The sequence below is a fragment of the Nymphaea colorata genome, chromosome 10 (assembly GCF_008831285.2).
Source record: "Nymphaea colorata isolate Beijing-Zhang1983 chromosome 10, ASM883128v2, whole genome shotgun sequence".
NCBI classification, from domain to species: domain Eukaryota; kingdom Viridiplantae; phylum Streptophyta; class Magnoliopsida; order Nymphaeales; family Nymphaeaceae; genus Nymphaea; species Nymphaea colorata.
In genome coordinates, this window is record NC_045147.1 from 15,652,416 (window position 1) to 15,676,563 (window position 24,148).

General features: G+C 38.8%; 2 protein-coding genes across 3 annotated transcripts; both read left to right on the forward strand.

Annotated features, from left to right (window-relative positions):
- The first annotated feature begins 1,779 nt into the window (after nucleotides 1–1,779).
- LOC116262349 (mitochondrial import inner membrane translocase subunit PAM16 like 2-like) lies at nucleotides 1,780–14,605 on the forward strand. 2 transcript variants are annotated; one of them, XM_031641635.2, is made up of 5 exons: nucleotides 1,780–1,894; nucleotides 5,491–5,578; nucleotides 7,088–7,221; nucleotides 13,925–14,042; nucleotides 14,262–14,605. In XM_031641635.2, the coding sequence occupies exons 1-5, from the start codon at nucleotides 1,892–1,894 to the stop codon at nucleotides 14,264–14,266; spliced, it is 348 nt and encodes a 115-aa protein (XP_031497495.1). In that variant the 5' UTR covers nucleotides 1,780–1,891; the 3' UTR covers nucleotides 14,267–14,605. The 2 variants fall into 2 exon arrangements, with proteins under 2 accessions (XP_031497495.1, XP_031497496.1); XM_031641636.2 differs by lacking the exons at nucleotides 1,780–1,894; nucleotides 14,262–14,605 and adding an exon at nucleotides 3,604–3,715 and having other exon boundaries at nucleotides 13,925–14,215.
- A 3,712-nt stretch (nucleotides 14,606–18,317) lies between these two features.
- Nucleotides 18,318–21,160, forward strand: LOC116262348 (beta carbonic anhydrase 5, chloroplastic-like). The gene is made up of 9 exons (XM_031641634.2): nucleotides 18,318–18,792; nucleotides 18,916–18,944; nucleotides 19,470–19,628; nucleotides 19,715–19,763; nucleotides 19,869–19,982; nucleotides 20,108–20,161; nucleotides 20,258–20,340; nucleotides 20,521–20,626; nucleotides 20,708–21,160. Exons 1-9 carry the CDS (start codon nucleotides 18,685–18,687, stop codon nucleotides 20,891–20,893), a joined length of 888 nt encoding a protein of 295 aa, XP_031497494.1. The 5' UTR covers nucleotides 18,318–18,684; the 3' UTR covers nucleotides 20,894–21,160.
- The last annotated feature ends 2,988 nt before the right edge of the window (nucleotides 21,161–24,148 follow it).

Below are 24,148 nucleotides of genomic sequence, written 5' to 3' on the forward strand. Positions count from 1 at the left end.
CAATTGAACTTGGCTACCAATAAAAAACCTGTTTGTGGATTGTAGACAAATGATCTTTGCTGCTACTATGTCTCATTTCTAATCTGTCTAGACTTCTGAGCTCCAACAACAGAAGTTATAAACTGCTTAAAAATCAGGTATTCAGTTTTGTCGACCCATAGTGATTAATGAGACCAACTGCCCCAACAATACAAGCGACGAGGCTATAATGTTTGTTCTTGTACGCAATTCAAAGGAATGAAAGGAAAGAAAATTCCACCAAAGTCGAAGAATGAATCTATGAAGTCAAGTGAGTGCTCAAATTTCCGCACATATCTAAAAGATAGGAAGGTCAACTACGATATCTACCATTGGAAGCCAGTTTTGAACAATGAAGAATCTCTCTCTTCCAAAGGGAGTACGCCACAAAGAACATGGCTGCTTGGAAGCAATTTAAAGTTCTTAATAATGTCTGCTTTTGCATATCACATCAAGAAGAAAACGATACAGAAATTCCTCAAAGACGTTTGATTACTTTAAATTTGAAATCCAAAATCCATAGATTTGATGTGACATACTTTTGCTAATTTGGCAAAAGATCCACCGTACAATTCATATTCCATCAAACTATGAATATTAAGTCAGACATAAGTTCCACATCTAAAATCTTTATTTTATTTCTTTTTACATTGAGAAAAAGTGGGATTTAAGATCGAAGGGAGAGTGTCTGATCTTAAGTCAACAATTTTAGAATCTTAAGGATTTTAGATCAGAGACAATCAAACGCCCCCTAAAGAAATAGAGAGCATGCAATTACATTTAGTTATTTGGAACACTACTTTCTCAAAATTTACATTGTGGAGAAAGTTGGTGCTGCCAAATTCATCAACAGTTTATAATGAACTCAAAACTGATGTGATAAGGGCACCATACGGCACATCCCCAGATTTCTGGGCACTTTCCTCTGCTTTGGCCAGCAAACGATGTCTTCCCAAAGCAATTGCAAGGATTAACTTCAACTAGGGAAGCAGATTGATCAATGAATGTGATAATACTTTTACACATGTATTGGAAAAGCCTTACGAAATGATCCATAAATGGGAAACTAAAAGATAGCATAAGCCATGAACTATTCAATGAGAAAGCAGGTTTGATTGCTCCAGTGATGTTAAAAACCCTTAGGAAGTGTTTGATGGATGGGAAATCATTGTGCCACTTGTTTTAAAATATCTATCCCATGCAACAATATCTCAAAGACTCTAAAATGTTATCACAAATTCTTATTCCTTTTATATATTACAAAAAATAGGTCGATAAATGGTTGTTTCCATTTAAAAAAGAGTTTCAACCTCAGCACAGAAAATAATAAAGAAAAATAAGGCTTGAAGAGCAGCAAAATTGGTTTTTATTATTTTCTGTGATAGGCAAGTCACTTAAACATTATGTATGATACATTTTATGTAATGCTTTGAGTTTTACAAATTTTTAGCTAGTTAGTATTTGTTATTAACATTTTTCCGTCATCAAGAAGTGGCTTTATTCTGCATGAAATGATGAAACGTTATTTGATAAATTTTATTAATTTCAAAGTTTTAATATCAATAATAACAAAATGCATTAACAAGCTATTCAAAAATATTAAAAAAATGACCACTCAGCGACAAGGATAAATTTTCTTGGAAAACTTTTTCATGCCCATTAGGTAAAATTTTATTGGAAAACTTTTACATTCCCATTAGGCAAAAATTTTCTTGGGAAAAGGGTCAATAGAAAAACATATAATCAAACGTCGCCTAAAAGGTAACAATAAATGGGAAAACGCACGGTTTCTTGAGCTCGAGTTTTCGTAATTGGAGGAGAGAGAGAGAGAGAGCGGGAGCGGGAGCGGGACAGGTGCTTCTTCGAACCGAGAATGGTGCATCACTTCCCTTCCTTTCTCGGTAGCAAATCCCTATAGGAGAATTAAGGGTTTTTTTGTATTGCTTGTATTTTTCCTTGGTAATCCAAATTTTTGTTCCTTCCTCTCGTCTTTGTTCTTTCTCTTTGTTCTCATTTCTCCTGTTCATGTTTGTTGTTTGAGATCATGATGATTTGGTGGAATTTGTGGTTTGGTTAATAGGTAGTTATATAGCTTCCTGAGTCGTTGCCTTGATGCGATAAGAAAATGTCATTTATCGCCAATTTGGCGTCTGATGATTTTTATTGCGTTCCTTTCGTTTTCGGATGCTCTATTTTTGGTGTTTCTTCGGATTTGCAGAGCGACTCTAAAACTTCCTTCCTCCGATTGTCTATTTGACTGCTTCTTGAAGGGGTTAATGTTTATTATTGAAGGATGAGGTAACCGCGGTCTTTGTCTTTTTGTGTTAGATTTGTTTCTATGCGTAAGAAGAATGGTGCGGAAGAGGGTCGTGTTTAGGGTCTCTTGAACAATGGGACGTTGGTTCTTTACCTGAAAGTCTGCTACTATTTGTCCGCAGAGTCGATTCTTTTCTGTTTTTGGACGCAGCCTCTAAAGGGCATCCTAGGAACGTTTTCTGTAGCCAAACTAGATAGGTCATAGAACTGAGTTGGTATTTTTGGTCGGTCGTTCATGCTAATTTTGATGGAAACGGTGCCAAATTTACAATGGAGGTTCTATTGCACAGGATAATAAAACGTTTAGTACTATTTGATCAATTTGCTAGTGACTCCGTTCATTTTCAAGGTTGGTTATTTTGAAAGTGTTAGTGTGAACAAAGCTTTTTTGGGGGTAGGAGAGGCCTTCTTAGGAACTTATTCCATGGATGGATTTCCTAAATCCATCTTGCTTGTCACTTTGGATCTTCAAGAGATCGCTAGTTTGAAGGGGAGGTGTGCTTTATTTTTTCTTCATAGGAAGATGTAAAATTTGAAGGGTTTATCCCTATGGTAGCATGAAAGAAGTAGAAGAGAATTTTGAAGGCTACATCCCTGTAGTAGCATCAATAAGTGTAATGGAAAAAATGGAATAATCAATAGAAAAATCACAAATCCATAAGTTATGCTCATTTTCTGGATTAGCAGAAAAAATAGTTTACTTTTATTTTTGTTTTTAAGTTCTTTAGTTATCTTAGACTTACCTAGTAAAGATCTTCAACATTATAGAGTCATGTTAAATTGTGGAAAGTCTAAAAATAATAAAGTTCATGTAAAAGGATTCATTCAAAGGATCTAATTGGCTTGATTGGACCAAAGCATGTCAATGTAGTTGGACATTGTCCGGGTGGGTAGGTGGAGGAAAAAGGCACTCTCATACCATGCAAACTCTTCTTTCTTTGTTCTTTGTCTATGGCAATGAGATAGATATTTGCTTTGCACATTTTGGGGAAGGTTGGTGAATTTAATCATTATGGTGGAGGGCCCTATGAAGTTTCAGTTTACTTGTCTCATAAGTAACTCGAGAAGTATGACTAATGTTGTTAATTGATGTTTGTATATGTTCATGTTTGCGAGCAATATATTCTTATTTTGAACTACTAGAACATATCCACAGACCACAGTAGGTGAAACTTTGTCCATTCTTATATTCTCATGTGGTTGCTATGCATCTTGATCATGTATTATGCTGCAGCATTTAAAACTCGGCCAAGTCAACCAAGTTCAGTCTGGTGATTGGTTCTCAACCGGGGTCAAAAAAATGGAAAAACCAAGAAATTGACATGACTCAGCTGTGTTATGGGATGACCAGGCTGTCATTCAAGTTTGGGCTGAGTCACAGGTTGGTTTAATTGATTACATCTATTTGTACAGTACAAGTATATATATTAGTCAAACAAACTATGTAAATGATATTAGAAACTATATATGTGTATGCATACTCTATCAGATTTTCACTGTATTGCACATAAAAGGTGCATATACATATAGTAATGACATAAGGTTGTTAATATGTTACTAAAATTTGCATTTGTGTATATGTATGTATGTATGTACATATAGAGAGAGGGACACACACATATTATTATACATATTATATATAATATATCGATGTTCTAATGAATTAAAAACACCATTTGATACATCAAAACCAGGCCGAGTCACTGAGTTGACCTGGCGATTCATGAGTCAATTCATTCTGAGTGGAGTCCTAAGTCACTTTTTAAAACCTTGCTTGTGGAGAGAATACCTAACTTTGCTAGTGTCACCTTTCATGGTTTTGCTTTCTTCTCAGTGGGGAAACTTTCATATGGGTTCTTCCTCGACCCCTGGAGTGTCTCCTGCTTTATGTTGATGAAGGGGATCGCCACATAGGCGCACAAAAGTTGCATGGGAGGCGGCATTCCTTTCTTAAGATTGGGACTATCTATTGTACCCTTAGAGGTCTTTTGGACAATGTTGTAAAACGCGTATCGTAAGCCGTATCGGTCGGGCTTTAAGATACGCCGTATCGTAATGTATCGTAATGTATCGTACCCGTATCGTAAATTTTTAAAAAATAATAATAATAATTCAGAAAAATTAAAAAAAAATCGGAAAATTCATAAAAAATAAGAAAAAATTAAAAATAATAAATTCTTCATATAAAACATGTTTTAGTCTTTTAGATAATGATAGACTTATTATTTTGCTAAATGTTATAAACTTACGCGTTCACGGTTCATCATTCATACTTCATAGACATCAAAATTCATAACAATATCTTCTTTTTCATCTTCATCTTCATGGTAAAAAACCCCTTTCCTCCCAATGGGAATCAGCCACCCATGCACAAATCCATGGTTTAATAGATGATTTCACTGTGAAAATCGATGATTTCACAATGGAAATCGATGATTTCCCTCTAAGGCGGTACAATCTATAGATTAGAAATGAAGAAGGGGTGGGTTTTTGTAAAAAAACTCAAAAAAATGGGGTTCAAGCCCCTTTTTTAGAAATCAGCCCGTATCGTACGATACGGGCTGTATCGCACCGTATCGTACGATACGGGCTGTATCGCATCGTATCGTACGATACGGAGGCCCGTATCGCACGTATCGTACGATACAGGTACGATACACCCCCCATTTACGATACGGGGGGTGTATCGTATCGTATTTTGTAAACGATACGATATGACCCCGTATCGTACGATACGTACAACACTGCTTTTGGATGGATATAGTTATTATCAACTTCCTGGGGAAATGGACTGTCAAACATTGTTTGAAAGATTGAAGGCAAAAGTAGTGGCCAGATATCGGGAACTTAATTTGGGGAGCATGCTTGGTTGTGATTATTCTAACTTTTTTTTCTGTAGCTTGTTTGACAATCATGAATACCTTTGTCCACACTGCTTTGCCTTCTTGCTCTTGAAGATCTTTAACTAGCTTCAGCCATTATCTTTAGGATTTTTCAGTGACATGAACTTTCAATTTTTACTTCAATTATCTTCACTGTTTGTTAAGTATCTACACTTCATTTTTTTCCATCTCAGCATTTGGAATTTTTGCCATTAATTCATTTTCTCTTAGTATATAAGTCATTAAATAATTATCTGAATTATCTAATCAACAGGCTGCAAAGATTCTTGCAAACTTGATTGTGATGGGATCTGGAATTTTAGCCCGGGCTTTAGTCCAAGCCTATCGTCAAGCACTTACAAGTAAGTTTAGCAAAACATTTTGTTTCAATTTCAGCTTTGACAGGATGTTGTGAAATTTATGTCTCATCTTTTTCTCGTGATAAGGAGATTATAATTAATATCCCTCATTGATGCACGTATCCCACTTTTTTATCAAAAAGTATGCAATGTTGTTTTGGTAGGCCTCCCTCTGTGTAGCTTTGTGTATATGCCTATGAAATAGGAAATACGTTGACTAGCTATGTAGTTAAAAGTGCGAGACTGCTAGTCAGGACTAGCAGCAGTTGCCAAAAGGAGCTTAGGCAGCAACTACTCGAGGCCTAGTCGGTCTTATTTTAGACATAAAACATGTCGGAAATATGAAAGAAGAAGAAAAATAGGAAACAAGGAAAAGGTGGGGGTTTTTGAAATTCCTCCATCTGAACAATATGTTGGAAGTTAGAATCATTTTTTTTAGAATTAACAAAATTAAAAACATTTTTTTTTTGAGGCATCTGGGTTGTCTCGGTGTAGGCCTTAGGGTTCCACCAGTGCCTAGACATGTTTTTGACTATATAGGTGAATGTTATAATGAAGGTGGCCTTAGTCTCTTAAATACATCATGTATGCTTTACTCCAAATATGAACACAATTCATATCCCATTGATACTTGGAGGTTCTGCAGACATAGATGATTCATGTATGTGGAAATTAGGAGGCTCTTTTTCACGTGACAGGCTTACGAACATGAGCATTTTCATATTTGTTGGCAGAAATGATATATTCTGTCATTTTCAATTTCACTTTCAGGGTATAACATATGAAAATCTAGTAACACCATTAAATAGAAAATAAGTCAATTGACCTTGCTTTTGATTTTATAAATGTGATATGGTAAGTGTACCCATCCTTTTGTGGTGTGAGGCATGTGAATGATTTTTTCAAACATGGTACACAGACTTATTCTACAGATGGAAATTATTTTTCCAGTGAAGATGTTCACTGAAATGGGAAATGTGCTTTATTGCATAGTTTCATGTGGTAAACCTTGTTCGTAAAAAGCTTGTGACTTAGAAACAAGCTAGATTGTGGTATTTACTAAGAAATTAACAATATTTCATCAGCTTGTATGATAAGGCTCCTTTAGAGTATCTATACTTAGATGCCAGAAGAAAGTATTTCTTTTGCTTGTGAAGTTTGACCTGAATGCCCAAGTTCTTTCTTTTCCTTCTGGAAGACTTTGATTTACCTGTTTGGTGGCATTCCTATGAGGCAGTTGTCTAGGTCTGTAATGATAAGCAGGTGGATCAAGGCACTCCTTGGTTATGTCAATTTATTTCATGATCATGTGCGTAGAGAGGACTTGAGCTTTGTGATAAGGCTTCTATGTTATCGCTTCATTTGAGCTTTTGATAAGCTTTCGGTGTTACGGCTTCTTTCCTCTTGTACTGCTTTTCAATGATTCTTTTAATGGAACCTACACTTTTGAAATTTTGTGTTTTCTACTCTCAAAATCTCAACCCAAGCCTTTTTTTTTTAATGATGTTGCAGATGCCTCTAAGTCTGGTGTTGCCCAAGAAACCATACAGAACACAATCCGTCGGGGAAGTAAAGCCATGGGAGAGCAAGAAGCAAGACAGATATTGGGTGTCACAGAACAGTCAACGTGGGATGAAATTGTCAAGGTCAGTATCTTAAGCACTTGGATTTTGCAATTTATTTAACCACCAAAAATTTGGGTTTCTGTTGACCAGGGTTTTCCTTTACTTGCCCAAATAAGTAGTTAGACCCTGGAACCTGTCTGGTTCATAAGATCTAAAATGAATGCAAACCTGACCATGTGATTTAAGGGGTATCTAGGGCATAGTTTCTCTGGAAAAATGCATGTAAACTACGTGATTCTTGTGATCTAGTTATTCTGAAATAAGTAGGGGTTAGTCATATGTTTCTTGTGTGGCACAAACTGTGTTCACGGAAGCAGTTAAAGTGTTAGACACAACAAAGAGAGTGAGGGATGTGCTTCACATATTTATATGCTATATCAAGTGGTTATGAATTGCTTAAAGTATTAAAACAGTAAACACATGTAAGTTTAGTTACGAAAGACATGCATATGAGCAATTGAGCATATTGAAAAGTGATAACCAATAAATAAACTTAAATATAACCGGGCAATTTGAACCTTAAATAAAATGATTATGTCAACAGTGTTTCAATGCTCACAATAAAAATAATTAGATCAATCATCATTATAAAATCAATCGCCAAAGTGTAGTTTCATGTTTTTCATAGGCCTTCCTATCTGACCAAGTGCATTATTCTTGGATGTCCATTTATCTGTGAAATGCATCTTGCATCTACATGTGAAGGACCAATATCTCAATGTAACCTAATTCACTCTCATACAATTTAAATGTTGGTGAAAGGATTTCGATGACATACTGCAGCTCATGCTGTACATGAAGTTATATATTCCACCTTTCATCTATAATGCATTGTATGGAAATATATGACTTCTTTCTTCCTTTCAAATAGTCTGCGCTAGCCTCTTTTTCTTTATCCATAGTTTCATAAAGATGACTAGTGGCAGGACTGTCTTCATGAAGAACCAACCCAAGGTCCTTCACTAGGGCTATAGTGATTTTGAGCAACTTTATATGTGATTCTCAAAAGTGATGTAATATCTATGACTTTTTTTTTGGGTACATGGGTATAAGTAATTTGTAAGAACATTTGTCTTACTGTATTTATGTTGTTCACAGCATGTCATACTATCAAAATCTCAGTTGCATGTTTGGTTTGTGCGTGGAAAATCAACTCACCAACATTTGTGTACTTTTCATCAAACTTAATAACTAAGCATGTTTACAACTAAACGTCATGATTTTCTACCAGCATTTGGTGGCCTCTTTCATCTCATTTCTGTTGCCAAAGTCTTCAAGCATAAGTATTATGCAATAGAGTATGCACAGCCCAGAACAATAAATCAAACTCACACATCAACGTTCTGACAGAATCTTATGATTGCTGCATTATCTTTGGTGCATTGCACCATCTTTTGATAGCCACTTCTCACAAAATGGTCAGAATCCTTTTTTTAGTGTTTGACAAGTCCTTGGATTTCAGGAAATCCATTTGCCATAAAACTGTACCTTGTACATTCCAACTTAATCACTGCATCATGTTTTGTCTTGGTTAACTGTTAATGGCATTATTACCAAAAATTTTCCTGTTAATTGATGAAGTCGAGACATTTGACACCCCATTCCCTGTAGCAGTAAATTATCCGTCATAGCTTGAAATGGTCTGCATTAAAATTTCCTGCATTAAAGAATTAAGCATTTTTCAACTGCCATTTTTATTTGCTCAATGAAATGTTTGGTGATTGTCAACATGAATTTTAGTCTGTGAACTTGGAAGCAAAAGTAGGAGGGAAAATTCTCCTAACTGGTATGAGGTTGTGAGATTTGCATCCTCCATTTTGATCCATACAGCTGCTTAAGTTTGTACTATCAATTACTTCCATGATCCTTATCCTAATCCTGAAGCCCACTTATATGAACTGTATACCCATCTTAACCTGTTACACAGCGGTACGGTTGTTACAGTTCACTCCCACATAAGACGCTCTGTGTCCTCACGGTGCATCTAGTTCCCAATTCTGATACCTTCCCATGTTAGACAACAAATAAATGATATGTGCTACTTGATTACAGCAATTTAGAATCTCATGGCTGCTTCAAGAGGAGCAGATTTCTGTTATGTAAATGACTCTGAAGGACCTAACCTTGGTTAAAAAAAAACATTTGACAAGTTAGACCCAATTCCTCACAACACTTATAAAGTTATATACTTCAAACACTTGATTATTTTTTATCCAATCTTGGGATTGCTGCTAACTAAGATCATTGACATATCTGAACTAACTCAATACTCCTTCAACCAAGCACTTTCTACTGCATTTTCCCAGTAGAGATCCCAAGGAGAATTGCAGCATAGAAAGGTCAACTGGGAATTATAAGAAAAAATGGAGCTGTTTTATGCCTACTAAACCTGCAAAATTTAATAAATTAATGTTATTTTTGGCTTGCTCATACTAGTTTGGCTTCAGGATGTTGTTTGTTTTGTTTGCTTTCTTAGTCAGTTTATTTCTGTATGCAACTAGAGCATGTGTCTCTTCCCGATCATTATGTTGATGTCTATCATGACAGCATATGCTATAACATCTGATCTGTCAATGTTGCTCCACGTACTTTGCAACAACAACATGGAGTTGGCTACCCTGCTTTGAAACTCTTGAATTCACAAGAATCCTTCAAAAATTTATGGAGTCAGTATGCATGCTTCCTCTTAAACTGAAAGATGAGATTTTATAGAACATTGATGCAGCCTTGTCACCCTATAGGCACAAACTAGATGTGAATAGGCATTTACCACAAGACCTTGACCAGGTCCCCTTCTCTAAGTTAGATGACCATATGGTATCGTTGTGAGTTGGATTCTCTCTGTTCCTCACTCCAAGTATATTCCGTAAGCATTTTATGGTCATGCAAGTCTTGGGATTTGGGGGCCGTTTGATGGCTGGAAACCATGGAAACGGAAAAAAAATTTCAGAAATATATTTCTGGAATTGAGAAATAGGAAAAAAATTTCCATATTTCCAAAACAAGCTTGTGTTTGTTAAGTAAGAAATATTTTTCCGGAAAGAAATTTTGTCGTTTGGTAGAAATGGAAGAAGGGAAGGAAAGGGAAGGGAAGGGAAGGAGGAGGAGGAGGAAGAAGAAGGGAAGGGAAGGGAAGGGAAGGAGGGAGGAGGAAGAAGGGAAGGGAAGGGAAGGGAAGGAGGAGGAAGAAGGGAAGGGAAAGGAAGGAGGGAGGATTTTGGGGAAGAGGCGTCAGGCAGTGCCATCGGCGGCGGCAGGGGCGGTGCCATCGGCGGCCGCGGGGGACGTGGGGAGGTGCCCTCGCGTGCCCTCCTCCCCTTCTTCCCCTCTTCTCCCTCTTCCCCTTCTTCCCCTCGCGTGCCCTCTTCTCCCTCTTCCCCTTCTTCCCCTTCTTCCCCTCTTCTCCTTCCCCTCGCGTGCCTCTTCCCCTCTTCTCCCTCTTCCCCTTCTTCCCTTCTTCCCCTCTTCTCCTTCCCCTAGTGCCCTCTTCCCCTCTTCTCCCTCTTCTCCCTCTTCCCCTTCTTCCCTTCTTCCCCTCTTCTCCTTCCCTCCTCGTGCCCTCCTCCCCTTCTTCCCCTCTTCCCTCTTCTCCCTCTTCCCCTTCTTCCCCTCTTCCCCTCTTCTCCTTCCCTCCTCACCGTGCCCTCCTCCCCTTCTTTCTCCTCCATCCTTCCCTTCCTCCTCCTCCTCCCTCTTTCCCTTCTTCCTCCTTCTTCCTCCTCCCTCCTTCCCTTCCTCCTCCTCCTTCCTCCTCCCTCCTTCCTTCCCTTCCTCCTCTTCCTTCCTCCTCCCTCCTTCCCTTCCTCCTCCTCCCTCCTTCCTTCCCTTCCTCCTCCAACGGTCAAAAAAATATTTCTTGAAAATTTTTTCCACCCCTCTGGCTGGAAAAATTTTTCCAGAAATATTTTGCCGTTTCCACTTTTAACGGTAAAAAAAAAATTTCTAAGTTTGATGAGAAGGAAAAATTTTAAAATTTTGAAATTTTTTTCCACTGCTACAGTAAATTTCCAGGGCATCAAACGGCCCCTTGAGGTTTTTCATGAAAAAAAAAAGTTTCACAAACCTAGACACCAGACCATTAGCACATGAAGCCCTCCACTGATTGGATGCTTCCTCATTTGGCCTTCTTACTGACAATCTCAGAAAGGAGCCTCTAGCTCTTATGCCCATACAAGGCGCTTTGCTTTTGGGGAAACATATGCAAAATAAAGTCATTATGTCTTTCCCTTGCGGGGTAAGAAATGATTTTATCAACAAATACTTTCTAATTGTGACAAATCGCTGGAAGATATTTTATCCACAGCACCCTGAAGGGAGAGCAAGTTCTTCAACTACGGTGGTGACTGGTGACTATATTTACAAGTCTGCCTAGAGGAGCATGTGCTTCTCCTGCTAAGTTTTCACCAACTTAGACCTACCTCTAGCGTCATGGAGTTGTATGTCTGCCTAGAGGAGCGTGTGCTTTCTCTGATAAATTTGCCACCAACTTAGCCCAATGTCTAGCATCATGGAGTTGTTCCATTGCTAGTTATGCCATAACTGGAAGTTTTTCCTGGCTTCTTCATTTATATCATTCCTGGCTTCAATATTGTACTGTATTTTGGCTTCTTTTGGCTGAATTTTCGATCTTTGACTTCTGTTATTAAGCTTACACTGGCGTGGTTATGATATTAAATGAGCTTTCTATGGCAGCTGTGGCTGCCTTGGCCTCTATATGTATCCTCTCGGCAAGGAGCTTTTTCACATTTCCCTCTGTAATGATCAAAAGGGTTCTAGGTTTATCAGTTCAGTCATATGCGTGATGGTCCTGATGCATATGGTCAATTTGATAGTCTGTTCAACACCTGTATTATCATGTGCTTCACATCAAATTTACTACTTATGAGTGAATGAAGGCAAAAAAAAAGAACTGCATGAACTCTTCATGTTTGAACAACTTTTTTTCTCTGATTATGCATTTATAAGATTGAAACTGGCCATTTGCTCAAGCATGCTCATGCACTTTTGGAAGGCATAAAACTGTGTGGCAGCAAAAACTATTCGATAGCAGTTCAATGTCACCCTAGCTGGGGTGGGAGTGCTCAAAAGTTCTGCTTTTAAATAGCTGATATGCTATGGGCCCTGTAGTTCTGCAACATCAGGTTTTGTCCGCTGGTTGCTAGACATACCACTGCTTGTGGGGTATGAGGCTGGTAGCTTGTTGTTTGCTTGTCGTTTGCTTGTCGTTCTATCTTCACCTTATACCACTGATTATTTTCACATTTATGATTCATAATTATGATGGAATCTTTCCATCACCCAAAGCTTTGAAAATACACCTTCCCTTTCCGACCTGTTTGCGTCGAACACCATATTCTGCCAATGTTTTGATGTCAGCTTGAACTTGTTCAAACCCATTTAACTGAGAAGCCAGTGATGTCGTAAATCTTGTGCACAACTTGAAACCAGCAGTGCCTCCATGAGCTCTTCAGATTTGGATAGTTAGGTGATTCCAATATGCTCACCATATTGGCTTTGGACATGATGCTTTCGCTATCCTATGGTCATTCCTGTGATGGTTTGCTGGGAAAAAAACTGAATGTTAGGCTTTAGTTGTTCCATGAACTTGCTTTTCTTTGGTGTTTTGCAATATAGTAGACTTGTCTAAGAAGGATTCTGCCATTGATGAGTTGCCTTCTTCAGCTTGCCATGTTTGGTTGGTTGGTAATGTAAAGAACTCTTGTTCAAGTAGGATTTGACTGTGGATGTGCTGCCTTCTGATGCTTACCTGTTAGTTGATCAGAAGATTGACCGCCGCATCCTGCATAGATCTTGCACCATCTTTGCATGCCTCTGCATCATTTATCTATGAGATAGTGATATATTATTCATTTGCATGGGACACTACCTATAGTTGAGCTGCTTTTTGTCAAGCATTTGCAAGGCCATCATTCTCCTGCCATTGTATCTCTGGCTAATTTATCACAACCGTCTTCATTTCAAGCAAGGGAATGGGAGACTAGTTCTTATTTGCCATATTGACATATTTCCATGGAATGCACACCCTTGAGCATCCAACGGAACTCCTCCGGAAAACCGTTGTATGTACACTGTCTACTTGATGCAGAAGCAAGGCAGTCCTGTTGGAAGGTTTAAGCAACCTAGCTGTTAGCATGTGCTTAAATTTTTTATTCTTTGGTTCGGTCTTGCTATAGTCATCTATGTGGCCATCATACATGAGGTTAAAACAATTTAGCTCCAATTCAGCTCTATTACCAGTTAAGTGATCTTATTTATGTTGATTGAGATGACGCACGTCTACCTGCACAATACAGGATGGTCCTCTAGAAGTTTTAAGCTCCTCCCTACAAATTGATCCGTTAGCCTACTTAGATCTGTGGCACCAATTGCTGTGTCTGAATTCCAAACCTGATGCCTCTTTCTATGGACAAGGAATAGGGTTGTAGAACTTGTAAAGGTTGAGGTGCATCCTTTATCACATCCTAGCTTGGTGCTTCTGGGTGTTGATTGTGATTGAAGAGCAGCCTGATGCAGCATTTACCCATCAATTTTTTGGACTGCTGCATTTATATTAAAAGTATGAAGTTTTAGTTGAAAGGAATGCTGGCAGTGATAGTTTCTTTGATGTGGACCTTTTAGTTGCATCTATGACGAGTGCTTTTTAAATGAATGAATATTCTAGATCAGTCAAACATACTAAATCTTGGCTTTCTGATGACGGCAGAGGTATGATGTTTTATTTGAAAGAAATGCTGCTAGCGGAAGCTTCTACCTCCAGTCTAAGGTTCACAAAGCTAAGGAATGCTTAGAAGCGGTACACCAAAAACAAAGCCAATCAGCTGGTTGACCTCTCTCTCTCTCTGTTTATATATATTTTATACTCTTACGTTCTCACTGTATGTGTGATTAGTCAGAAGGAGGTGCGTGCTCCTCCTCTATGAAAATAATTGTCCAGATTATTCTCTTGGTTAACTATATTTACACGTACTTCTTTTTAATATATACATTTGGCGCCCATGAGTGATTTCTCTTGGCTTTTCTGTTTCCTACCACTGTAACAGCCTAGTTGATTTTGACGTTGATTGGGCAATACTGCTGAGTTATTAAGGAGCAATGAAAAGATACGCCTTATCTTCTCTCATGGGAAGATGTTCCAGTGCAAGCTGTACTGAAAATGTGATATACAAAACTGTCGGGTACTGAGGGCAACCATCCAAAATATGGAGATCCCGACGAAAAGATGCACAACAAATTCTTTGATTGAGAAAGAAGGTGCTGCCTCTGGTATCATATGAATAGGATCGTGCAGAAAAAGTCTATTACAATATTATTTGTTAAAGAAAACATTTGATGTTTCTGTTTGGAACTCTCTAGTTGAATCTCATACGTTGAAATTTGGGTTCTACACCATAGACTATACGGATACCATCTCCATGTTCGAAGAATTAAAGAACCAAAGTTTTTATGTTTTATTACTTTATTATCATAAAAGGGCTTTTGAAATGAAAGATCAGCTTTTTCTGCATGTCGTATCCAACCTAGGAAGCTTGTGTTGGCCATACATTTCTGAACGTGGAGATTGAATCGATGTGGGTTAGGGTCATACTATCAGAGTTTAGGGCTGCTTTGAGACTGGGTGGGGAGTAGTATACGTATCATTTAAAGCATCGCACATTCCATTGTGTGCAGTATAGAGGAAGACATATAGGAATCTAACTGATGGCTAGACTTTTATTAAGGCAAAAAAAAAAAAGTAGAGAATGGGGTTGTGCTTAAATCTGTTTCAAATTAGGGTTTTAGAACAAAATTATCTTTCAAATTATCTTGCAAAATCAGTTTTTTTGTAGGATAACTGTTCTCAACAGTATGCAACAATACAAGCTTGTGCAAGATTGAAGGCCCATATTTATACTTGGCATTCGTGGATATGAATGTCCTTGTGATTGGCACATGTTCCTAGCGTGCTGATCGTGAACTAGCTTTTTACGAGTTAGGTTGGATATGGCGCAGACAAAGTTTTTTAAGAGTTGAATAATCCGATCCTCGAACTATTGGGCTTGCAATGGCCAATGCGAACATTCTGCCCTCCTTGAAAATCCTGCTCAACTGCTCCTTCGGACTTTATCCATAGATGACTTCACTAGCAGAGCCAGAACTTTTGGCTGGAGGGGCATTAATTCAATAACCTTAATGCTTTTCAGGACATCTATATATATAAACAATCAAATATGTTAAAGTGGACACCTAACAGTCAAATATTTTCAAGTATTCAAAACCCAATATGTGTGCCTACTTAAAAGGGTTCTTCTTACAAAGTGCGACTACTAACCAGTCCCTTGAATCTTTATAAAAGATCTCTAAAAAGCTAAAAGCTTGGCTTGAATGAATTATATATACCAATTCTAGGAGCGAAGAGAATGAGATTTCGAGGTTCCTTTTATAAATCCCTTGGCAAAGGGTCTACGCCTCTTTCAAGTCACCTTATGATATTAGCTCAGATATCCTGAGATGCTTAAGATCATACCCACGGCAGGTCCATCTCCAAGTTAAGCGTCCGTGACTAGGGATCATGAGTCCTTTTTAGAACTCTTGCAAATTCATTTGGAAAATGAGGTCTGTGTTCCTTCAAGATGATCGCAGTTTTCCATCAAGAAAGCACTCCACTTGTGTCGACTTTGGCCAAAGCAATTCTGTAGGTCCAAGAACAAGAACATTTGTTCTGCAAATTCTGTAATATACCAAATTTTGTGAGCCAGAAGAAGGCTTCTTTAGTGGCAAGAGCAGAGTAATTGAAGTGTGGTAATTCACTGTCAAGAGCAATTCAAGTGTACAATTATGAGGGACTCTATTCTCAAGCTGCCTAATCTCTTGGCCTAGTCCTCTCGATTAGGCAGAACGATGGTTGCTATTCCAAGTTGAAAGAGCTATCTGCAAGCCAAACCTTTTGAACCAAGTCCATGAGCAGAAGCCTGGTAAGCCCATCATCTCAGCTGCTCACAAAGCCTGGTTTTGCATCATCTGGGTTTGTGCAGTCCTAAGATTTTGTCTCATTTCTTACAACAAAGATGATAAGATTCATGATCTTATGGTTTATTAAGCGGAATTACAGAAACAGTGTCTTAGAACGAAACTCGCATTTGGAGTATTTATGAAATCAAATATCCAGCTACATATTACTTGCAGGTTTTCCGATAAACAATTCAGCTTTCCCATTATTATTTTTCAAACGAACGATGCTGGTTAAGCAATAGAATGAATAGATTATCTGGCTAAGCAGAAACTGCTTGTCAAATATAGGAGCTAAATCAACGTCCACCGTTCGATGTTCTGTCAGCCATTTGAGAAAAGACCTGTCTCTTTCTTTCTCTCTCTCTTTAATAATGGCACGTCTTGCATCTTGTGTTTGGTACAGCTAGAAGCGAACAACATTCATCCCCCTTATGCTTCATTCAAACTGGAAAGTTGTCCATCCACGGGGCTCCTCTTCTTTTGCCCACAAAATGTGACCGCACAAAGATATTATCAGTCATTTTGGCCTGACCTTCCTTTTCTTCCAATTTTCCTTTTACAAATCAGTTCACATGAGCTTTCTGATTCTTTCCTTTTCCCACCAGGGTGTAAACTCCAAATACTAAAACTTACGAGTTATAAAGACATATCGGCATGGAAAGGCTAAAACGGCAAGGTCGATGCTTGATTAGCAGTCTAGTCTTCAACTCGACGCTTTTTACGTCATTTTCTTATCACCTGCTTTCACTTGTGGTGGTTGAGATTAGTTCACCTGTCTTCCTCCACTCCAAATGAAATGCAAAATGAAATGGGCTTCCAAAGTCCAGCCATTATTTGGCATATCACGGAGTAGGAAAACAACGGTGAGAAATGAAGAAAGAAACACCATCTCGGTTAAATTCTGGCGCATGCTTTTTCCCTTGCGCAAGCGACAGTCTAGGGATTCAAGGTGGGGCCACAGGGCATTGATCTACTGGAGAAAATTTCGAAGGTCAAGTGGTCCTTCATGTCGTGAGAGGTTACTTTGGAGGATATGATGACAGTCCCAGCATATTAAGAGACAGAGAAAGTTGATATATTTAGTACTTCGTTTGACAGTTGAAACACTATGTAAGCCTTCATGAATCTATATTCTGAAGCATTAGAACTGAATCTGTCTCAATCTTTAGGGTAGGTTCATCAAACACTTACAAACAAAGTTTCATTTGAGTTATATATATATTTTTTAAGACAATCTTAATTTCAAGTTAATATTAAAACTTCAAAGGATTTGACATAGCTGGTTAGATCAACAGCTAATATAAGACAGTTACTAGTTTGATTTTCATAAACCTCGTTTTTCTTGATAAACCTAAGCCTAAGCAGGCATATACCTTGGGAGCAAAGGCATTACACGGGAATGAGGGGAAGGGAGTTGGGCAGTAACATTAAATACTTTTCCTTCTCACTCAACTTCAAAGTTTTACGCCCTTAGGTGAATTCACCTGTAATGCAATTCCTCATACCTAAATCGAAAGCCTACCAGCAGTAGCATAAAAAAAAAGTTCAAGTAAATAAGTAACAAGATTGAGGGCTTAATCCAGGGTCTGTTTGTATTCCACCACCAATGGTGGTTATTTGGTTCCACAGGAAGTAGTTTGTTTTCGTTAAAATGATGAAATGCCTTTTGGTCGGGTGAAAAATCTTTACGTGCATTGCTTTTGATAGTATTGATTCTATTGAAACTCTAAAAAAAGAGTGGTTGATGAATATAAAAGGAAAATGAAAAAGGAGATAAGTTTGGTAGACTCCCTTAAGAGTTGAAGGTTTTTGTTGGGAAAAAGTACATTGTTTAATTAAATTTTAAGTGTCTGCAGTCAAGAAGTATGGTCGAAATAATAAAATCTTACTAGCCCACAAAGCATTCAAAAGGGGGTTCCAGAAACATTGAATCTTTGTTTGTGCTTCTGTAATTTTCTTGAAAGTAAAAAGGATCAAGGACTCCCCCCACAGCGCAACGATGGCAATGTTTTGCTTTTCATGAATCGAATAAGTATGTTTTTGGCTTAGGCAGCTTTTGGGAGAACGTAGGGCGCGTGGCACTTGGGGGCCAATAGCGAGAGTGGAGTCCATTGACTCCATTCAGACCTTTCTTCCCGTTTGGAAATCTCTGGAAATTTCATTCATTTGCTCGCCGCGCAACGATTGCAGAATTTTTGTACTGTGCAGGGGAATCGGGGTTCACTCCCACTTAGTTGGAGGTACGTGTGAGAGAATGGGGAACCACGTGCGACAAGTGGTGGTGGTGGGGGCATTCTTCTTGCCTCGTCTCCTCCGCCATCTTCAACGATAAAAACGAACATCCCTTCTGCTTCCGCCTCCATCTCCAAGAGGCGCCCCTCTCGACCACCATCCGACACCAACCTCTAGAAGGCAAGAGAAACCCTAATCCCCCCTGCCCTCTTCTCCTGCCAGTTCCCCTCCGCGTCTCTAGAAATGGCTGCTGCCATCTTCTCCTCTTCGTCATCGCTCCCAAGGGACGGTCTCTCCTCCTCCGGCCACCTCCCGGTTCCTCCCTCTCGTGGGCAACCTGATTCGCTCAAGGTGCTTCCTCCCCCACCCCCCCGTTATTTTTTTGTTGGGGATCGTTTTCCTTTTTCTTCTTCTTCTATTTCGTCCATGGTTGAGTAATGAGTTTTTTGCTTTGTGCTTGTTTCTGTAATGCAGATCTCCGATTCGAGAAGCAGATCTTCGGTGTAAGCTGCAGTACTTCCATTTTTGCTTTTTCCCTTTTTGTTTTCCTCATTATTTATGATACGGGTATATGCGCAAAACGCAGTCTAAGCTTCGACGGAGTCTAGAGTTTTATGTCTGTGGTGAGAGTCTTGTCTAGTTTGCGTTTGATCAGTTACCTGCAGATCTAGCTTTTCCATGAAATTGAGTACTCTTTGATTGGTGAAATGACAAAATGGTCAGATTCATCTTGAGCAATCTCTTTATGCAGATACGCTTTGTTTTATACGATTTTGGGATCTGATGGTTTCGACATTCTGCTTCCTTGAGAAGCTGTATAGTATCTCAACTGAAACAGTTTGTGAACTGTTCGGAAGAGTCAGAAGTTATTCTGCAGAGACCAAGATTGTCTTTAGATTTATTTCCTTTGCTTTTGGAGCATTTCCACGCTCCGTTCAGAAGAATAAGTTGTTACCGCTTTGAGATTTTGAGTCTTTTTATTTTGCTTTCATGGTACTGATAGTGGAGGCTTACTTGTTTTATTGCAGGGAGGTTGGTTCTTTGAGTTTCAAGGCTTCAAGGGAGGCTACTGTACTAGCCAAAGAAATTGCAGTCTGTGAACCCAAAAAGTCCAAGGCCCATGACGAATTGGACCCATTTGAGGAGATGAAGCATAGCTTTCTAACCTTCAAGAACCAGCAGTTTCTGTAAGTGATAGTGAGAAATCAGCAAAGTTTCAACAGATCATTGGTTTATCAGTTCAACTTCTACCCACACGTGCATCTTTCGACAGGAAAAACTTGGACCACTTCCAAAACCTTGCTGAAGCCCAAACTCCGAAGGTGATGGAACGATGCTAACTGTAAATATTGGCGATTGGTTTTTTGATTCACCTATCCCCTAAAATATGCCGGGGATTCATGTTGAAGTAACAAGGTTTGCTGCAGTTTATGGTAATCGCATGTGCGGACTCCAGGGTCTGCCCTTCCAAGATCTTAGGAATTCAGCCTGGTGATGCATTTACAATCAGAAATGTCGCAAATCTGGTGCCAGCATTTGAGGTACAGTGCTTGTACTTTTATCTGGTCGGTTTAGGATGGAGTTGCCTCGTCTGAATTAAAGCACTCGAGATTTATAAAAGGCAATCTTATGTTCAGCTTTTAATCGTTTCTTTTTTTTCCCGCAGAGTGGGCCATCTGAAACTAATGCAGCGCTTGAATTTGCTGTGAATACTCTCGAGGCAAGCGGATTGTTTGACCCTGATTTTAATAGTTTCTTGCTTTCACATGTAATCTAAAAAGGTCGTCTGAGAGGTTGATGTTTCATTCATGTACAGGTCGGTAACATATTTGTAATTGGCCATAGTCGATGTGGAGGTATTAGAGCCCTTATGTCTATGCAAAATGAAGCAAGTGCAAGGTTAACTATCAAATTTACTTTAATTCTCGAACTGTTGCAGCAGTTACATTTCCTGGTCATCCTCAAGAATATGGAACTTTTGATGTTTGATCTTGCGGATGTCCTCTTTGAATTCTCTACCTTACTAAGGAAACCAACCACTGTCTGTATCCTCACAAACAGTTGTTCTTTAATTTCCAGTGGCTTTCTTGAGAACTGGGTCGTTACGGGCAGACACGCCCGTGCTGCTGCAAGAGTTCATTCGGGCAGTCTCAGCTTTGATCACCAATGCAAGCACTGTGAGAAGGTAGGCAATCTCAGTGAAGCCTCTGGTCTCTTCAGGAATTGATCTCTAGGTGACATGGGTTCTTTCTTGTTTCTATATCAGGAGTCAATTAACCAATCACTGTTGAGACTGTTGACATATCCTTGGATAGAGGACAAGGTGAGGAGAGGCAAACTTAGCATCCACGGTGGGTATTATGACTTCATTAGCTGTACGTTCGAGAAATGGACTTTAGATTATACGGGGAGACAAGGTTATGCCATAAAAGATCGTTGCTTTTGGTCCTGATCTTCATAGAGACAAGTCCTGAGAGTATTTATGCTTCAAATCATGGATAAAGCTCCACTGGATCGTGTGATAGATCCCAGTTATATGCTGATAAACGGTAGTCTTAATTTGGTAGAAGAGGATCCTTTTGTCTGTAATAGTTTTTTTTTTTGTTTTTTTTCCTTTTCTGTCGTTTTTCTTGAATGTATGTTAGTTTGATAAATTCAGCCTCTTCTGTTGTTCTTGTAATGATATTTTCTGCCATTGAATGGCATTGTGTTCCTATTACTTGAGACCGAATCTTTCGTTTCCATCAGGGTTATAATGTATCCATCAATGAAGGGCAGAAAGACAGATAACAGTTCTAGGGATCAAGGCCGTCTCTTACTCTATTATCTTCAAGAAATAGTGCTCGATGGAAAGAAAGATCGTTAAGAAGGTCACGTTTAAATCTAGTTGGTCCTTGTTTTATGCCCTTCTGAATTCAGCATTTGCAGGATTTAATGAAACTATTATTGCAGAAAAAACTTAAACCATGCAGTACAACAACGTTAGGTTGGCTAGCATCTGATATATCGGTCAATGTCAAGGAAGACCATTCGATTTACAATTAGTAGACTTGTTGATACTGATTCACAATCCTTACAGGATGGCTACAGCTCGGCAAGAGTACATGTATTCAGTAGAACTCTCAATGCCAGAGCGTCCGAGGCACTCTTTAGGAACAAGGTGTTATGGGCAATGGGAAGTGCATTATGGTTACATTAGTGCTTTCTGAAATCTTGGAAACTAGTGTTAACAAAATATCGCATATGAATAAGGATGGAGTTCGTGTTGCAACTCCATCCTCAGGACGATATTTCATCAACACAGCTAGAACATTATAGTTCTACACCACACGTAGTCATTGACGACACTGCTAGTCTGATTTCTGTTTTCCAGCAACGAATCGCTAAGCTCCTCCTTCTCCACCCCCGACTTCGTTGGAAGGAGATGTTAGAAATCCACAATAACTTGGTCACCATTTCCGAATTGGATCTGAGGAGTACATGGTCCAATGCAGAGTCAGTTACAGTTGCCACTGCTTCCGTAACCTTGTTCATACTTTCACGATCGCAGTTACCTACGCTTCCACCACGGCAACCACCATCACTACTGTAATTACATCCATTACAGCCGCTTTTACCACCATCACTGCAGGTGTTGACGGGCCAACTTGGTCTAGTTTGAGCTTTGAGGAGATATTTGATTACCTTCAATGCTTATGTCGTCAAATTTATAGATTTAAGATCAAACCCAACTCGTTTTGATCTAAAAATAGTTTTCTAGTAATGTAAAAAGTAAAATGAGGATACAAAGTGTGGATCTAAAGTTTGAGTGAAGATCTTAATTTGATGATGGATTTTAGTATTTAATGCTTTGCTACATCAGTAAAAGCATGTCAATGAATCTAAAACCTGAGATGATGAAACGCACTTTAAAAGACTTGGCTCGACTGGGAGAACTCGAGCTCAGCTTGCGCTACGCTCGAGCCAGCTTTGAGTCCTTGTGGGCACATGATCGTGTCCTATCCTGAATAGAGACTTTGAGGCTTGTAAAAAGCAATAGACAACTTCGTGTTTTTTGAGATAATTTGACTCGAACTGTTTTTACTATTTCTGCAACTTTGATTGTTATAAAGTTAGCAGATAAGAGTACAAAATGATAATCAATTGAGAGAACTAAGGAACAAATTAGTGCTCTATCTTCTTCCTTCCCCACCTTTCCCCGAATCGCTTTAATTTTTCACTAGCAGCATCGTATGTAGTCTCTATTCTCTACCATTTCAGTAATCTGTTGCCTGTGCACTTCTCTAATTTGTCATGCACAGCTTCCATCATTGAGATTAACGCAACCAGCAATCAAGCGGGTTCATGCTTTTATAAAAGAATCAACTGCAGATTGTAGTACTCTTTCGCTTCTCTTAACTGCTTGACTTGAAAGAGGATTTTGGTGAAGTTGAGTACAGAAAATACTGTTGGGAAGAATGGAAAGTAAAAGATGGCAATATTTGATGCCGTTAAGTTTGAAGTGTTTGGTGATCAACATCATACTCTTATGGTTGCTGTTGAAAACAATGAAGTATTTACTGTCAACCATTTGTGTTCATAAAATTCACTTGTTCTTTCATGGTATTGGACAGGATTAGACTTATTCTGCTGAACTTACTTGATGTTGGTCGGTTTGATGCACCAGGAACTTGCTTCCTTTAACAAGATCTGCCATGGCACGTTAAACATGACCCCGTAGAACTAGCATTCAACAATTTTATCATTTGAACTCTGCTGTTCCTCTTTGCTGGACTCTTGCAGTTGGCGTTGGACTCCATACCTGTCTTATAGGCAAGGACTTGGTGTTTGATCCTTGTCTCCCTTTCTCCGTTCTTTCTATCGCAAATGTAAATTTTGACCTCATATAATTTCTTTTCTGCACATGCCAAGTCTTAGACGACACATGTTCGCGCAGGCTGAAGAAAAGGCTCCTTACCAAACTAAGAATCTATGTCAACAAAGGGGTCCGACTGAATACTTGGAAAAGTTTCTTCACCGAAAAGACCATGAAATGAAATTTTTGAAAGCATTAGACAATGCCTTACAACAGTTTTGGATGCAAGATAACCTTTCTTACAAAACAAGAACAAACATGGTTCATTTTATTCGGAACAATTTCACTAGCAGCACATGTCATACTTGAAATTGAATGCAAAAGTAAGATGGGGTAAGACCACTTTTCTCGCTCAGTTTGAAGCTACACCCTCCCCGAAATCATATATTTGTTGTCCTATAACAAAATACAAGTTTGCAAACACGTTGAGGAGAGGAGGAAAAGATCCCCTCGCAACCATATAAAAACATAGTGTAGCTGGTCAGACTAGAGGCAGGTAAAGAGTCATGTTTCTGTTTTGATTTTTATGAATGCTATTCTTGTGCGTCGTCTTAAATAGTGGCGCATGATATCTAAGTTGAAGGATGCAACATTGTCATTGCTGATATTGATGAAACCTACGAATTCGAAGACAAATGAGCCTTTATGCCTCTTTTATGAGTAATGGGTTGTTAACATCTCGTTGAACTGAAACCATATAATGAGATGCTTACCGCTTATGAGTAAATCAAAGGCTGACGTGAAAAAATATCTTTTTAGTGTCATGTTTAAGGTCAATTTTTGTTGGTTCATTATAAATAATATCATGCATGATGCTTAAGAGTTTCCACACGAAGACACATATTCTTTGAG

What these genes read in the sequence shown, in the direction of transcription:
- LOC116262349 (XM_031641635.2), top strand. An exon ending in CTATCGTCAAGCACTTACAA is followed by an intron (nt 5,579 to 7,087) that starts GTAAGTTTAGCA and finishes ATGATGTTGCAG; the next exon opens with ATGCCTCTAAGTCTGGTGTT. An exon ending in CGTGGGATGAAATTGTCAAG is followed by an intron (nt 7,222 to 13,924) that starts GTCAGTATCTTA and finishes TGATGACGGCAG; the next exon opens with AGGTATGATGTTTTATTTGA.
- LOC116262348 (XM_031641634.2), top strand. Translation starts at nt 18,685, where the DNA reads ATGGCTGCTGCCATCTTCTCCTCTTCGTCATCGCTCCCAAGGGACGGT. An exon ending in GGCAACCTGATTCGCTCAAG is followed by an intron (nt 18,793 to 18,915) that starts GTGCTTCCTCCC and finishes TCTGTAATGCAG; the next exon opens with ATCTCCGATTCGAGAAGCAG. An exon ending in TTGCTGTGAATACTCTCGAG is followed by an intron (nt 20,162 to 20,257) that starts GCAAGCGGATTG and finishes ATTCATGTACAG; the next exon opens with GTCGGTAACATATTTGTAAT.